The sequence below is a fragment of the Choloepus didactylus genome, chromosome 13, assembly GCF_015220235.1.
Source record: "Choloepus didactylus isolate mChoDid1 chromosome 13, mChoDid1.pri, whole genome shotgun sequence".
Lineage (NCBI taxonomy): Eukaryota > Metazoa > Chordata > Mammalia > Pilosa > Megalonychidae > Choloepus > Choloepus didactylus.
Genome location: NC_051319.1, coordinates 80,607,765 through 80,626,095, shown reverse-complemented (window position 1 = coordinate 80,626,095; position 18,331 = coordinate 80,607,765). Strand labels below are relative to the sequence as shown.

Below are 18,331 nucleotides of genomic sequence, written 5' to 3'. Positions count from 1 at the left end.
CCCTTTTTCCACATTCCCTCCCCTTCTCCCTTTCTTCTACTCCTTGGACCCTTGAAGCTAGCTGATCTGATAATCCTCTTAAGATTTATCTTTGTTCTGCTAAATATGTTCAGACTTTGTTTCCCTTAATTTGTCATCCATCAATGCTTTTATCTGACCTCCAGCTATTGTAAATGAGGCAATAAGCAAACTTGCTATAATTTGCATCTTCTTCCCTTCCCTTCCCCACCCACCCCCCAACTTTTTTTTGTTATACAGTTTCTTCATTGTCAGGGCAAATAACATTTGCATTTGTTTCTGTCATCCCAAGCGCCACCTCTGTTCCTTCATAAATAAATGTATTTCCTAAGGGATCTCTATGGTTTGCTAAAATTAGTATTCTAGAAGCTACTCTGGAAGAGCTCATGGGAACAATATTCCCTGAGTTTCTGTACATTCAGAACTGGTTTTTTAATTCTATTTATTCTTGAAGATTGCTCAGGTGGATATAAAATCCTTGGTTCGATTTATTTTTCTTGACTATATTACAGATTTTGTTCTACTGGCTTCTGACTGAATATTGCTCTGCTGAAATTGGAGGGCAGCCTTCTATCTTTCTTCTCTCATAAGTAACTTGGATGTCTTTTCTGCTACTTTTTTTTCTTTATTTTTAAAATCCAGTAATTTCATTAGGACATATCTTAGTATTGACCATTTTGGGTCAAGTTTCCCTGACTTACATTGTACCCTTTCAATATGTAGATTCAACTCTTCTTTTATCTCAGAAATGGTTTAATGAATTATATTTTAAATGCATGTCCTGTTCCATTGTTTTCTTTTGTTTCTTCAGAGGTTTCAATTATGCATATGTGAGATTTCCTTTGACTGTTCTCTTTTACTCTCTAATCCTTTGTAACGCCTTTATTTCCTTTTAATTTTGTTTACTCTTCTCATTTCTGGCGTCCTTCTTTCTTACCATGCTTTGCACAGTATCTGTTCTTCTTGTACTTTTTCCCAATTTTGGATTCAATTTTATCGTGATTTTTGGTTTTTTCTTCTACTTCTTTCCTGGCTTCTAAATGCTCACGTTATCTCCTCAGTTGTCTCTTCATTAGTATTCTGAGTTCTTGTATACTGCTTTATTGTCTTTCTTTATAAAGATGTTTGTTTCATTTTAATTCACAGCATTAAACTTGCTCTTCATTTACATCTTTTCCATTTTTTCTGCTGAGTGTTCTGTGGTAAGTTTCGCTGCTCCTTCCCAATTGTTTTTTCATCTTTTAAAATCTTTTCATCAGTATACAGTTTCTTTCTTTTTTTTTTTTTTTTCTTTATTGGAATGAATTGGCTATTCTAAGAGATTCCTGTGGATGGGAGAGAAACCAGGCTATCTCTGCAGAGTTCACAATCCAAAGGCTCTCTGCTTCAGTGATTCCCCAGAGGCAGATGGCTCCTCTGGGTTGTCCTGTCTTTTCTGTTTCTAAGAAACGGATGAGGCCCAAGAAGGCTGCTCTCATCCTCTGTGTTCATGCAATTCTATTGCTACACGCAAGCTGTACTTTGGGTAAGCCCCTTGCCTACAGGAAGTACAATTCTGTAGGCATTTTCTGAGATCTGCTGCCCCTTGGCCATTTCATTCTTTTTCTCCTGTCCTGTTTTCTTCCTTAACAGCTTCTGTTTTAATGCTTAATCTGCACCCTGTCCTTTCTTCCAGATATCTCAGTTGTTGCTGAACAGGAAGCACTGATCTATTACTTCAGGAGTATCTCTCTGCCTATAGTAAACATTTTTTGTTGTTGTTTTAAATTGTCTGCTGGACCTTGTACTCTTCACTTCCATCTGGATGGCTTCTTCTGTATTTTTCAAGCCTGTGGAGTATATCTCTCTCCTAGTTTTCCTGAAAATTAAGTTTATTATATTTTTCTGTTTACATTGTTGCTTATATATGATATTCAGGAGAAGAGGGAAGTTGGTAGCTCTCTTATGATACCATAAGAGATGCCATCCTACCTCTGTTCCAGGCATCACCGAGACTATTCTGCTCCTGCCTCAATTCCAACTGGGGGTTCTCAATCCCAACTATAATACCTCCATCCTCTACCCTAGTCTCCAAGGTCCCTGGAGATGCCACTGGACCTTTGTCACGAGAAGGGTGTGGTGCTGCCATCCTTCCAATCAGCCCATACACCCCTGTCCCCATCCTCTCTAGACCAGGGAGAGGGAGGAGTGGTGAGGCAATCTGGCTCCTGCATCAGGCCCATATCTACTGGTCCACCACCTAATCTGTGAATGAAGAGCACTGATGCGTTCCTCCCTCCCTCAACTATGAGGCATTGCCAGGTGCCAAACACCCCTAGGATTCCCATTGTCCTTAGGATCAGACCTCCAATCCCGAGCTTAGCCTCATGTCCTTCACCTATCTTTTGTTGCTCCCTGCCCCATTAAATAAGAAATATTTAGTCAGAAGCCAGAAGAACAATATCTGTAATATAGTCAAGAAAAATAAGTTGAACCAAGGATTTTATATCCACCTGAGCAATTCTTCAAGAATAAATAGAATAAAAAAACCAGTTTATTTTATCTTTAAGGGTAAAAACATACATGTAGGTATGGGTGCTTTAGGAATAGAAAACATAGAAAGTAAAACTACGTTTAGTAATGTCTAGATTTGGACATTGAATTTGAACAGGTAAAACTGAATGCAATGGTCAAATAGTAATGGAGATTCATCTTATATGTACTCTTGAAAATATGTTTTCTGTCACTAAAATCTCTTGCAGATGTAGGTTTATGTAATGTTACCTGTGTCAGAAGTAGTCTCTTGGAATGTGTATATGCATATATAATGTGTAATATATAGGAATATCTTATAAACAGATATACAGAAGATACACAGATGTATATGCACACAGGCACACACAGATAAAATGATATAGAAAAGATTTAATCATCTATAAGTTGGTGTGATTTAATTTGAGTGGCGCTAATCTTAAGTATAAACTCACTCATTCATATTGGTTTCCTCATTATTTTGAAGACCCGACTGGAATGTTTATCTCTTTGTAAGTTTTCCATCCTGCCTCCTCCTGGAAGCCTTCTCTGACTGCCATCAGACACTCGGAACTTGTACATTAACAAAATGCAGTGACTTTCAGACTCTTCCTGGCACCAAGTCTGGGAAACCAGAATAAAGACCAGTCTGGCTTCTCTGAAGTGGGATGGCCCATGTATGGATCAATCATGATAAACCCAGCCCCATTTGCAGGGCTCTCCCCACCCCAGGGTCTCTAAGTTATTCACTGTAGGCCTGTTTCCCATACTTGGTCCTAGAGTAACTGCCATTGCTGGTTTTAGATCAAGAGCACATCAGTTATCATTTCCCTAGCTTAGTTTTTATTAGTTGAGGCCTTAAGAAATCTGGTGGCCATGAAATCCTTCAGTAAAACTGTTGGTTCTGTTGCTTTTTCTATGGTCACTGCTAATCTATTCCAGGTTTCTCATGTACAGAAATGCATACCCACTGGCTGTGAAACACTGTTAAAGAAAGAGGTGGTATTTCTAACCAACATTTTGTATATTCGATTTTCTTTTTTCTTTTTTTTTTACCCTGGAGTGTAGAAAAGGCTATGGATTTTATCAGAAAATGCTTGTTTCATCTGGCTAACCCCCCTGCTCCAGATTACTCGGGGGGGGGGGGGGAATTAAGTGTTACTCCACTAATGCACATTTACAAATGTTGTGCAAGTTCTAAATGTATTTCTTTTCCAGATGAAGGATTATCATTAGAATCAAGGGAAACATTAAAGTCTCCTCATATCAGGTTACCAGGAATAGTCTTAATGGGTTTAATAGGGAATTTTTTCCTTAGCTTGTAGGTTATACTATTAATTAGTTTAACTCATCTTCCTCCAAGTTTAATGTCAGTATTTTAAACTCTTCCAAAGATTTCTTTTTAAGAAGGACTTTATTAGCAAGCTCATATATAATGGGGCCCTAATTCCTTTGCTTCTGACTGTTTTTACATAAAATGATATGTTCCCTAAGGATAAGAGAACATGCATATATATTGGTGTTTTAGGCACTGAAAAGTAAAACCTGGAATTATTGTAATAACACATGTATTGGTACATTTAAGTTGAGCAGGAGTAACCCTACTCATATCTCTGTTAGATGATCTCCAACTAGGGGCTTCACCTTGAATCTTCTTTAAAAAATCCCTGCAGTAAGCCCCTTTTGTGATTTCTGCCACGAAAACTGCTTATGGCTGGGAGCTTATTATCTATCAACCTCTCAAGGGTACGTGCTACCAGCTCCTGAAGTTCCTCAGAGGAGATCACAATGGCTGCCTCTCGGTATCTGCGAGCTTCATCCTCACAATGAATCCTCTCCGCAGCCCCATGAGGTAGATGCAATTGTTATCTCCATTTTAAAGATGAAGCAACAGAGGCTCAGAAAAGAGCAGTGGCTTGCCTGAAGAACAACAGCTTGTGCACTGAGAGCTAGAATTCAAATCCAGGATGGGTAGATTCAAGAGCCTGAACCCTGACCCATAGCACTGAACACTTTTTGCAGCCAGGGGTGGGGGTGTGGCTGGTGGAAGAGTCTCTCACTGTGTCCTCTGGAGACTGTGGAAGAGCAGGTGCTGGTACCTTTGGAGAACCTAGAGTTGTGGTTCCCCAAAGCAGATCGGTGAACTGAAAGTTAGGAGACCTGGGTTTAAATCTCACTTTTTGCCAAATTTACCATCTGTAGGACTTGGGAGATGTCATCTAATCTTGTCTTAAATATAAGAAAGAAAAGCAGTATTTTGCTGAATGGCTTCAAGTGGACATTGCAAATGAAAATACCATATGCATGAACTGGATTCCTGTACTTTTCTACCTGGTCAATCACTATGCCTGCCCTAGGTTTGCAAACAAATGGTATCATAGCCAGCAGCTACTGAGTGTTGACTACATGCTAAGCCTTGTGCTTAAGTATATTCTTGTTTAATCCTCACCACAATCCTATCAGCTAGTTCTTGCAGATGAGGAAACTGAGAAAAGTAACATGTCCATACTCACAGGCAGAGCTGGGAGGTAAGCTGGGCTCTAGCTGACTACAGAGCCTCGTGACTCTCTCCTGCCTCCCCCAGGATGCTTTTAAAGCAAAATGACTCTGGTTATTGCTCCTAAAATTGTGCAAAGCAGAATCAACCCTCATCTATTTATATTCCAGTTTATTACTACCCCGTTCCTAAGGGAATCATAGACTTGCTCATTCTTCAGCTTTCAAGCTCCATAGAGCACAGCACATACCCCATCTCCCCCTCCCCAGTGTTCCTGCACATTCATCCAACACCGGGCATCTGCCCTGAACCAAATATTCAACGACACGGGGGACCCTGTTCCTGTTGGGGAAGAGGAGCCTATGATCCTGCTCTCGGAAGCAGACGGTACCCGTACCCATGCTCGGTAGCTTCCAGCTGCATGAGGATGCAATGTAGAGGGAAGAGGCTGGGCCTTGGGCAAGGCAGTTCAGGAAAGCATCGTAGTTTCTGCTCAAGATTCAGGCTGGGGAAGTTGCCTCCCAGCATCTAATCCCTGCCCTAAAGACGGCTCAGCCGGACAGTTTACGGGAAATGCTAATTGCAAACATTCTGAGCGCATTGATCCAGCACTGCTCTGATTAAGTAATTATTCACAATAGCACGTAGGAGGACTAAAGGAGATTAGTTTGAAAGAGCCAGCACCAGGTCTCTATTTTGAGAGGTCTCCCGGTTTGTTCCCAAAGAGAGCTCAAGGCTGGCCCACCTCTTTAATTGCCCGCAACGCTCTCAAGTGTAAATTAAGTTCGGTTGTTTTCCTATTCGTTTCTGCCAGAGCCCTCCGCCAAGCGTTGGTGAGGCTGGAGTGGGAGGGGGAAGTCATTGCAAGTGATGGGTTAATTTTTTGTTTGGACTCTTTAGCTGAAAAACTTCATGAGTTACAAGAGTGCACCAGTAATTGGTTCCCTAGCAGAGGTTTACAGGTATCTTACAATGCTTGTGCGTCAGAGTTGCCATTTTCAGATGTCCCCAATTGGGCGTGCAAATGTGGCTTCAGTCGTTTAGGATTTTTAACATGCAGACACATACTCACATGCAGTTTTGGTCTTTCACTCTTTTAGATATTTTAAAAATATATACAAAATTTCTATCCTCTGCCACCAACCCCAGTCTTTATGTCATCTACTTGATATTTTTAATAACTCGTTTCCTTGGCTTCTTCTTTGCTGTCTAATCCCCAAAAGACCCTTTGAGTGTCATTCAGTCCCCAGAGTCATCAATGAGCTGAGACCAGTTTGGAAATATAGTTACAGCCTTTGGGGGCACTTCTCAAGGAAGCTCAGATTTCCTAGCTCCTGTCTCTCCCCGTTTAAAATCACTGCCTATTTAGAAACCTTTTCACCAGCTAACCACTAGCCCTTGGCTTTGTCTGAGGGAAGCCAGAGGGGCCAGAGATCAGGTGGCCCTGCCAGGGAGCAGACAGGGCCAGACAACTGACACTCACTCAGGAAGCAATTCTTGCTCTCTCTCCAGTAGCTGCTATCCGGGCTGTCTTAACTGCCCATAAGCAAGTACTGAATAGATTAGAACACCCTCCCTTGTCTCTTGTAACTCACCAGGGTGGCAGTAACCCTGTAATGGCTTCTCTGCCAGACAAGATTGGCAACAGTACATCCTTCTCCCTCCCCATCAGCTGGGTCACTCATGATGTATCCCAGGCTTTGCTGGAAGCCTGCCTGCATTCAAATCAAGTCTGGCTTGAGGCCCTAAAGCTCCATGCCTTGGAGAGGGGGAGAGTGCCCAGGTGGAAAAAGCAATCCAAATTATCTTTCCAGGGCCATATACCTCCCATGTAGGCTACAACTGCCTTCTTTACACTTGCTCATTGCATTTTGTTTATATTTACCAAACAGGCAGGAAAAGTCCATTGGGAGAGCACCAAATTACCTGGGCCCTTCTCTGCCTGAGAACTGTGCTTCTCCGGGGGGAGGGAGCTGTCTTTTGTTCACATCTTGGAATAGCATGCGATGGCACTAGTATAATGAAACCCTAGTGACTGCACATGTGACACCTGTTTCTGGGAGCATAGCAGGAATGCAGCAGGCTGTGCAGAGTTGTTCCAGAGGACCACTGTTCTCACACCAGAGCTAAAGGCAGCAAGGGCCTCATGCACTCTTCCCCTCCATCCCATGGGGTGCAGCTAGCTGCCTCGCCCACATCCTTGGCAGAGCTGCTTTTACAGCTGAAGAGCTGATGTTTTCATTTTTTTCAACCCATAGAATGTACCAAGTATCTGGTTATATCAGTAACTCCTGGCTGCTCACAAGCCCATTCTATCCGAGGAGCCTATCCGGTACACAGGGGTGGCCCAGCAAGATGACTAACGTGGACTCTGATATGCAGCCATGGATTCAAATCCTGTCTTAGCCACTTACGAGCTATTCAACTTTAGGAGTTGGTACCATTATGTTCATTCATTCATTCTTCTTTTGATAAATAGATTTTGAACAACTACTACACACCAAACCATATGGTAAGGGCTAGGAACACAAGTGTGGGAAATTGGGACCAATCCTTCCATTCTTGGAGCTTATGGACTTGGGAGGAAGCAGATATAAATTGCAACTGGAATTTACTGACTCAGCTATAAAATTAGCACAAAGATGTTATTCTTTCTATCACAAGCATGTCCTCAGGCTTAAAAAGCATAACAATAAAATTCTAACATATTATGCAGAAAGTTGAGATATGGGAAGAACGGGGCCCAAATTTATTGAGTCCCGGTGAGCTGTGTTTTGCTGACATTATCTTGTTACAGCAATATAACGATGCTATGAGCTAAGCTTTATCATGCCATTTTGCAGATGGAAAAATTGAAGTTTACAAAGGTAGCCATTATACTTAGTCAATAATTATGTATTGAGAACATTCTCCTTGCCAGGAAATGACTGCATTAGATGCTGGGCCTTCAGTGCTGAGACAGACTCAGGACCTGCTTGATGCTGCTATGATCCAGAGGGGAAGGTAGGCTTTGGATGAGAAAGTATATGTATAGCAAATGCCATCAGAGGAGCAGGGCACTGGCAGCCTATAAAAGGGGGACGAATCTCCTAGGTGGAGGGTCAGGAAGGTCCTCTAATAGAACATGACCTGAAAGCCGAGGCCTGTTGGAAAAGTCAGCATTAGCAAGGCAAAGGGGAGTGGTGTGTTCCAGGTGGGAGGGTTTGCAGGAAGGGCAATAAGGCTGGGGCATGGACGCCAAGGAAGAGAAGACAGAGAAAAGAGGCTGGAAATCCCCGGCGATCAGATCCCATAGGTGATCAGTCACATTATGGAGTTGGGACTTACCTGAAGAGTCACTGGAAGCCTCTGAAGTGGCTCAGGCAGTCAAGTGCCTGGATCAAATGTCCATTTTAGAAAGAGCACTTTGGCTGCTGAATGGATCTGAGATTGTGGGGAGCAAGATGGTAAACACATGAGGAGCCTGTTAGGGCTGCCTGGGTGGGAGGGGAGGGTAGTAACCTGGACTGGGAGAAGCAGAGGGGCTTGCGAGATCTAGGAGGTAGAACTTTTTGTAGCCAACTGACAGGCAGGGTGAGAAAGGTGGAGGAAGCCAGGACAATTCCCAGATGTTTTCTCTGGTGGTGCCATTTTCTGAATACTGAAGGAGGCACAGATTCAGGGTCGGTGAGTCTCCAAGATGCTGCTGACACACCAGCCATACTAGGGCAGAGCAAGGTTATGTAAGAAAAACTTGGAGCAGCCTGTAAAACAGGCAAGCAACTGGGAAACATCGTGGAGAAGCAGGATGCTGGGCAGAGATGACTGGGAGAATGAGAACAATTAAAAGTTAGCTGAAACCAGGGTGGAGGACAGGCGAGAATATAATTGAAAATGGGAGGAACAAAGAGGACTGGCTGGCACGTATCTATTCAGGAAGGAAATATAGTGGCAGAGGGGTAAGAGCCTAGTCTTTGTGGGTGAACCACACCCTCACCCAAGCTAGCACTATCTTTTCCTCTGAGGAGCCCACCGCTGGTGGCTTGAGTGCCCTCCTTCCCCCACAGAAGACACAAGGCCAGTCAGATACCCCTCTCCATAAGTCACAAGGATTGGCCCATTCAGTGCCCGAATGGAGGGTGGTTATGGTTTTCGTTTCTTTCCCCCACAAGAAGGAACTGAGTGTGTGGGATGTACCCTGTGGAGCCCCTATTTCTGAAAGGTTTAATCTGCAGTCCATAATTTTATCTGGAGTGGTGATAGGTACCTTAAAATGCAAGCGTTTTTCTCTCACTGCCAGCCTTCTTGTTGTGGCTGGAATACCAAATCTAAACAAATAGCTCTCTGCAGGGCTGTCTTCTGTGATTATTTTCTGGGATGTATCATGCTCCAGGCAGACGTGCCTGACTTGCTCCTCATAAGGACCGGTCGTTTGAGGACACTGTGAGTGAATGGGGTCCCGTGATTGAGTGCTTCCTATCTCCATTATGGCTTTCTGATCTCTCTCCACCCACACCAGTGGCTCCCTGCTTGTGGACTTGTCCCTGCCTGAGTGACAGATTCACTCTCTCAAGATTCCAGTATTTGCTTTCATCAGCCATCTAAAGCCTGTGTACTTTGGAAAACCTGTGGGAAATTCAGTAGTCTTCTAAAGACATAGATTACCTGCACATCTGCTAGGGTTTAGTTAAGCATGACTGACTAATTTATCCTGTAGTGTGAGGTGGGGATTTATCCTGTAGAGCAAGTTGACTTGGCAATTTTCTCTGCTCAGAGAACATGTAGAATAAATGGTACACATGGCAATGGAGAAGAAATAGACGCTATTAATTTTCCATTTCAAATGTGAACTTGACTGTAGAGTCCATATACCATTCCTCTCAGAAAAAAAAGACCGGGTCCTTGCCGCCTTAAAGCTGTGCGGTATCAGCAAAGTAAGTGCTAGATCCCTCCAGAAGCTCTGAGTTGGGGCTTCAACTCAGAGTGTGTTGGTGTGTGGCTGGTCCTGGTACCTGAGCAGAGAAGGCCAAGAATCTCGGCCTTCAGCAACAACTCTTCCCCTTCTCTCAGAGGTCATGGATTAGCCTGAGACACTGGTTCCTGGCCTGAAGGGGTTGGGGGAGCCTGTTATCTTCTTTCCTAGCCTATCTTTAAAAGACTGCAGGAAAAGAGTAGAGGCATAACCTTGGATGTCAGGATATCACGGTGAACCTCCAGAAAGCTGAAGATACCAGCATTTTAGCTAACTTCATCCAGTGCTGCACAGTAGACCTTTCTGCTGTGATACAAATATTCTACATCTGTGCCATCCAATATGGAAGTCACTGGCCACTTGGACCACTTGAAATAGGGGTTAACATGATTTAGGAACTGAATGTTAATATTCCGTTTTAATTAGTTCAAAATTAAATAGCCACATGTGGCTAGTGGCAACTGTATTGGATAGCACAAGTATCCATTTTTAACTATTTCCTGTGTGGCCAAGTCAGTTTTCTTTCAATGCATTTGTCTTCATGGTTTTCTGAATGTTATGATGGTTGCTCTAAGCTTACGTGTAAATCTTCAATTTAAAAACACTGGATTTGAATAGAATAACAGTAACAGTCAATAGAAATCACAGCTTGCACATAGGAAGTACTATAGACAATATATTTTGCTAAACAATTTACACACATTGTGTGATTTATAGTCTTGTAATGTTACTATTATCTTCGGTTTACAGATGAGGAAACTGAAGCTCTGAGAGGCTGTCACTTGTTTGAGGTCCCCTAGCCAGTGGTAAAGCTGGGATTCAAGTCCAGGCAGTGTTAACTCCAGAACTGTTATACTCTGCTGCCTGACAAGACATTCCTCAGTTCTATTTCCTGGCTGGTTTTCAAAGTACAGTCCTGCCCTGGTTGTTACAAGCAAGGCAGGGTCTTGAGGCCATTAACAAGTTAGATGTAAACAACAGACAAACATTTACTCCATGCTTTGCAGAATTTAGAGTCTGGGTCCTGTCCTGGGATGAAGGCAACAGCCAGAAGTGAGAGTGCTTGGGTCCCACAGACCTCCCCTCTACTATGGAGGGTGGGGAAAGATTTGTCCTACCTGATGCTTGAGGCTTGGAAAGTTTGTTTTCCACAAAGACCCAGGCTGGGCAAAGGCAAGATGGGCTCGACTGAAGACATGCATTTTTAAAATGAAGAGAGAAGATATACTCCAACATGGATGAACCTTGAAAACATTCTATGTGAAATAAACCAGACAGAAAAGGAGAATATATAATGAAATCCTATAACTCAACATTAAAAAGACAGCCCAATTAAACAGTGGGCAAAGGACTTGAACAGAAATTTTTCTAAAGATAAACAGCCAAAAGGCACATGAAAAGATGCTCAACATCATTAGCCATAGTTCCTTCCCCCATAGGGGGGTGTCTGACCACCATCCATTGCTCCTGCTTCCAGGTGGCCATGCATCTCATTAGCCATTAGGGAAATGCAAATCAAAACCACAATGAGATTCCATTTCATATTCACAAGAATGGAAAATAACAAGTGTTGGAGAGGATGTGGAGAAATAGGAACACTCATCATCATTGGTGAGAATGTAAAATTGTGTGACAGTTTGGTGGTTCCTCAGAAAGCTAAGTATAGAACGACTATATGACCCAGCAATCCCACTTCTCGGTATATACCCAAAGGAATTGAAAGCAGGGACTTGAACACACATTTGTGTACTGATGTTCACAGCAGTACTATTCACAATTGCCAAAAGATGGAAGCAACCCAAGTGTCCATCAATTGATGAATGGATAAACAATTGTATGTACATACAATGGAATATTATTCATTTATTAAAAGGAATGAAGTCCTGATACAGGCAACAACATTGAACCTTGAAGACATCATGTTGAATGAGATATCTCAGACACAAAAGGACAAGTATTGTATGATCTCACCAATTTGAAATAATCAGAATAAGCAAACTGAAAGGGTGAGAATCTAGAAGATAGGTTATCAGGGGGCAGGGTGGGGATAGGGAATGGGAAATTAAGGCTTAAAATGTACAGAGCTCCCGTTTAGAATGATGGAAATGTTTTGGTAATGGATGGTGGTGTTGGAAGCATACCACTGTGAACATAATTAACAGCACTGAAATATGTATCTTAGTGTGATTAAAGGGGGAAATGTTAGATTGTATATACAGTAACAAAATAAAATTAAAAAAAAATTCCATGGAACTAACTACACTACACAGTGAATTCTAAGTTAAACCATGGACTATAGTTAATAGTACAACTATGAAAATGTCTTTCATCAATTGTAACAAATGTTCCACACCAATGCAAGGTACTAATAAGGTGGTATAGGGGAACCTTGTATTTTATGCATCATGTTTCTGTAAACCCAACTTTTCTATTTAAAAAAAATTATTAAAAAAAGAACAAAGCTTATATGATTCCACTTACATGAAATATTTAGAATAGGCAAATTCTTAGAGACAGAAAGTAGATTATAGGTTACCAGCATAGGCAGAAGGGAAAATGGAGAATTATTGTTTAATGAGTATAGAGTTGCTATTTGGGGTGATGAAAAGTTTTGGTAATATATGGTGGGGACAGTAGCACAACACTGTGATTGTAACCAATGCCACTGACTTGTACACTTAAAAGTGGTTAATTTTATTTTATATAGGTCACCACAGCAAAATTAAAAAAAAATTTTTTTAAGTGTATGAAGTTCTGTACAGTATTATTTTCTTCCAGAGAGGACTCATCCTGTCCCTTGTGAGAGGGGCAGATGGAGTGATCACCTAAATTCAGTCAGGGCCTGTGCTGATTCAAGCCTGGGATGAAGTTCTGGCAAGACTGTTTAGCCCCGAGACTTCCGATGGAATGCCGGGGCGTTCCCTCAGGCTCTGACTTCTGACTCTCCTCAGCACTGTGGGAGGGTCAGAACTCAGCTCTGTACCGCGGCAACATTCTGCTCAGCATCTTAGCCACCTGTCTTGGGCAGCTTTAGAAGTTGGGAAAAGCAGCATTTGTGAGGTTCGGGTCTTTGTTCCTTCTTACTCATTGGGACTGTGGCCACTCAGGTCTCTAATTTCTGTCCTTCCAGATGCTAAAGGCTACCAAACACCGTCCTGGTGTTTCGCCTCTTGGAGTGATTCATTGCCTGATCCTTTGCCAGGATCCTCAGTACCCAAAATCAGCACATGTCCCGAGGGCAAAGGATGCTGGGCTGATGGGTCAGCTTTTTTCTCTGCAGTTTTTCCTTCTTTGGGATTTCTCCCTTTACATTTTCTTTATCTCAGTGCTCTATGAGGCCTTCAAACAGCTGCCCTACTTTCCTACCTACCTACCTGGATTTTTTTTCTCATTCTCAGTAGTACTCGTCCACCCCAATTACTACTCTGTCATACCCTAAAAGCTGGGCTGGAGAGTTATAAATGGGCTGCAAATCGAGAGTACTCTTCCATGGTTAGAAAGTCTCTTCTGTCTATAGTGGAAAATCAAGAACAAGTCTATATAAATGCTAGAAATACAGGCCAAATCCACAAATCCAAACCTTGGGGTAAAATCAAATTGAGTGTTTGCTATTACCAGAATTTTCTGGTACTCTAGGCAACTTCTCCCTAAGAGCATTAGCTATTTCTAGGTGTTAATCTCTTGGCATGAGTTTAGTGGAAAATGAGATCTTCTCTGGTAAAACTGCAAAAGCAAGTTCTATCTGGTTAACAAGAGGGATCTGTGACCATCTTTGGAGGATGCTGCACAACTCTGAGAGCATAACAGCTTCCTGTCAGAGCTCATAAGCAGTCCGAAGTTCAAGGTTTGAGTGGTGCCGCTTGCTCTGGGAGCCTAGGCTCTCTCTTTGCTGTACTCTTTACCTGTGATCACAGCATCCCTTAGGCTGTTTTCAGAGTGGGGCAGGAGTTATACTGTGGTTGGAGAGGGGGTGTGTTTTGGCATGGCTTTGCCAGTGGCATCACCTGCTGAAGGCAGGGGGTGGACAAGGAGAGAGAGGCCACAGACTCATTGTTTCTTCCATCTGCTTCTCTCTAGCCTGCACAGACAAGGAGTTGAGGAACCTCGCTTCTCGGCTGAAAGACTGGTTTGGAGCGCTGCACGAGGATGCCAATAGAGTCATCAAGCCCACCAGCTCTGACACAGCCCAAGGCAGTAAGACCACTTTACTTCTTCCAGCTTACTCCATTTTAAATGCCACATTTCCTCACTCAGGAGACATTATTGATTTAGCAATAGCAGTTTGGAGTGAAAAAAAACACACACTATATTAAATGTACACATTGATTGTGAAATATTTACCAGTTGCAGAAATGTTCATATTTGGAGGAGGGGGTAATATCTTAGAATCAAGAAATGCAACAACTTGCATGTTTTAAAATTCTGATTACAAAAATGTTGTATGTTTATTATAGATATTTTGGAAAATAAGTATGTTCTAGTTTGCTAATGCTGCGGAATGCAAAACACCAGAGATGGATTGGCTTTTTTAAAAAGGGGGTTTATTTGGCTACACAGTTACAGTCTTAAGGCCATAAAGTGTCAAGGTAACACATCAGTAATCGGGCACCTTCACTGGAGGATGGCCAATGGCATCCGGAAAACCTCTGTTAGCTGGGAAAGCATGTGGCTGGCGTCTGCTCCAAAGTTCTGGTTTCAAAATGGCTTTCTCGGAGGGGAGGGGCAAGATGGCGGCATAGAGAGGAGTGGAAGCTAAGTAGTCCCCCTGGAACAACTACAAAAAACCAGAAACAACTAGTAAATAATCCAGAATAACTGCGGGGGGACAAACGAGACCATCCACTCATCATACACCAACCTGAATTGGGAGGAATGCCCGAGAACACAGCATAAAATCTGTAAGTAAAACCTGCGGAACCAGGTCGGGAGACCCCCTCCCCCATAGCCCGAGCTGCGGAGCCTCGTGGTGCCACAGAGAAGCTCTCTCCCAGCAAGTGAATATAGCTCAGCTGAGCTCCAACTGGGGTTTTAAGTAGCGAGTGTGAACTGCTCACTACAGGTACGCATCCCCAAAAAACAGACAGAGGCTTTGGGTGACGACTGACCTGGGAGAGCCGGAGGGTCGCCTTGACTGGGTCTGAAGGGGACTATCTGTTTCTTTTTCGGCTCAGTGGAGAAAGCCCCAGTCATTTTAAGTTTCCAGGGCTGTGACTCGGGGAAGGGCGGAGACAGCACAAGCAGAGAGCGAGACCATTGAAATGCTAATGACCTCCACCTGGGGGCTCTGTCTTCTCTAGAAGGAAAGGGGTGGGGCCCTTTCCATTCAGAACCAGACCCCAGAGCCTGGGGGAACACGGCCATACCTCCTCACACCAGTCAAGAATTATAGGCTAACAGGCATCACCTGCTGGGCAGAAAAGCACAGTGACTCGAGGCATCAAAGGGTGGAGCAATTTTTTAAGACACACCCGCAGGGAAACCAGATACTGAATATTTCTTCCCTCTGTTCTGGTCTGGGAAAACCTGATTTGGATAAACAAGGAAACCATGCCTAGACAACAGAAAATTACAACCTACACTAAGAAAAACAAAGTTATGGCCCAGTCAAAGGAACAAACGTACACTTCAACTGAGATACAGGAATTTAAACAACTAATGCTGAATCAATTCAAAAAGTTTAGAGAAGATATTGCAAAAGAGATAGAGGCTGTAAAGGAAGCACTGGACATGTATACGGCAGAAATCAAAAGTTCAAAAAATCTACTGGTAGAATCTATGGAAATGAAAGGCACAACACAAGAGATGAAAGACACAATGGAAACATACAACAGCAGATCTCAAGAGGCAGAAGAAAACACTCAGGAACTGGAGAACAAAACACCTGAAAGCCTACACGCAAAGGAGCAGATGGAGAAAAGAATGAAAAAATATGAGCAACGTCTCCGGGAACTCAAAGATGAAACAAAGTACAATAATGTACGTATCATTGGTGTCCCAGAAGGAGAAGAGAGGGGAAAGGGGGCAGAAGCAATAATAGAGGAAATAATTAATGAAAATTTCCCATCTCTTAAGAAAGACATAAAATTACAGATCCAAGAAGCGCAGCGTACTCCAAACAGAAGAGATATGAATAGGCCTACGCCAAGACACTTAATAATCAGATTATCAAATGTCAAAGACAAAGAGAGAATTCTGAAAGCAGCAAGAGAAAAGCAATCCATTACATACAAAGGAAGCTTAATAAGACTATGTGCAGATCTCTCAGTAGAAACCATGGAGGCAAGAAGGAAGTGGTGTGATATGTTTAAGATACTGAAAGAGAAAAACCACCAACCAAGAATCCTGTATCCAGCAAAGCTGTCCTTCAAATATGAGGGAGAGCTCAAAATATTTTCTGACAAACAGACAATGAGAGACTTTGTGAACAAGATACCTGCCCTACAGGAAATACTAAAGGGAGCACTACAGGGTGATAGAAGACAAGAGTGTGTGGTTTGGAACACAATTTTGGGACATGGTAGCACAACAATGTAAGTACACTGAACAAAGGTAACTATGAATACGGTTGAGAGAGGAAGATGGGGAGCATGTGAGACACCACAAGAAAGGAGGAAAGATAATGACTGGGACTGTGTAACTTGGTGAAATCTAGAGTATTCAACAATTGTGATAAAATGTACAAATATGTTCTTTTACGAGGGAGAACAAGCAAATGTCAACCTTGCAAGGTGTTAAAAATGGGGAGGCATTGGGGGAGGGATGTAACTAATAGAATCACTGTATTATGCTTCCTTTAATGTAACAAAGGTGATATACTAAGGTAAATGCAGATAAGAGGGGGGGATAGGAGAGGCATGTTAGACACTTGACATTGGTGGTATTGTCTGATTCTTTATGGTGGGCAATGTCCATGATCAACTGTATAAATACTAGAAATCACTTCATGAACCAGAACAAATGTATGACAATACAATTAGAAGTTAATAATAGAGGGGCATATAGGAAAGAACTATATACCTATTATAAACTATATACTACAGTTAGTAGTATTTCAACATTTTTTCATAAACAGTAACAAACGTACTATATCAATACTAGGAGTCAACAATTGAGGGGGGTTGGTTAGGGATAGGGGAGGATTAGAGTTTCCTTTTCTTTTTTTTTCTTTTTTCATCTTTCACTTTATTTCTTGTCTGGAGTAATGAAAAGTTTCTAATAATTGAACAAAAATTAAGTGTGATGGATGCACAGCTGTATGAGGGTACCCAGGGGCAAGTGATTGTACACTTTGGATCTTTGGATAATTGTATGGTATCTGAACAATCTCAATAAAAATGAAAAAAAAAAAAAAAAAAAAATGGCTTTCTCCCAGGACATTCCTCTCTAGCAAGCTTGCTCCTCTTCAAAACGTCACTCACAGCTGCACTGAGTTCCTTCTCTTTGAGTCAGCTCATTTATATGGCTCCACTGATCAAGGCCCACCCTGAATGGGTGGAGCCATGCCTCCATGGGAATATCTCATCAGAGTCATCACTCACAGCTGGGTGGGGCACATTCCAAGCAAATCTAATCAGCACCAAAATGTCTGCCCCACAAAACTACATCAAAGATAATGGCATTTGGGGGACACAATACATTCAAACTGGCACAAAGTATATAGGAAAAAATACAAAAAATTCTAAGCCCACTATTTAAAGCACTGTAAGCATGTTATGGTTTATACTTACAATCTTTTTCATCATATAGGAATATTTAATATATTTAAACACACATATATATACATACACACACATATATATATATATTTACAAAGTTTGGATCATGTTTTACAGATTGTTTCATGACCTGCTTTCATCATTTAGCAATATATTCTATCTTTCCATGTCAGTAAGTAGTTTTGTGCTTTGTAATAGCTACATAGAATCCCAATTTATGGATATAGCATTATTTAACTATATAATTATGCCTTTATTTTGTGGCATTTAGGTTATTACTAATATTTAGCTATTATAAACAATACTGTAGGAAACATCTTTGAACATATATCTTTGTGTACATTAATCAGACTACATTTTGTTTTCCATAGAAACTCCCAGACAAGTGCTCCCTTTCTCCCATAATTAAAATGCAAATCCTTAATCAGCCTCCATTGGCTTTAGTTACTGGATTGGGAAAGACCACATTCAGCACCTTTTATGGATTGGGAGATAACTGAGGGTGAGTTGTCACATTTGAACTTTGATGGAGTCTCTCGATGCCTTTAACTCAAGGTGGCTAGAGGTAGCTTCTCCGCACTGGGAGTGGCCAACCAGCACAAGGACCAGTGAACACCACAATTGTTCAAATACGTATGG

The 18,331-nt window shown here is 42.1% G+C and overlaps 1 protein-coding gene across 2 annotated transcripts in view; it reads left to right on the top strand.

Moving 5' to 3' along the window:
* SPOCK1 (SPARC (osteonectin), cwcv and kazal like domains proteoglycan 1) overlaps positions 1–18,331 on the top strand; it is a 562,067-nt gene that overhangs the window by 521,815 nt on the left and 21,921 nt on the right. For both annotated transcript variants that reach the window (XM_037801466.1, XM_037801465.1), the window contains one exon: positions 14,055–14,171. In XM_037801466.1, the coding sequence (XP_037657394.1) occupies positions 14,055–14,171 (117 nt within the window). The remainder of the gene's footprint in view (positions 1–14,054; positions 14,172–18,331) is intronic.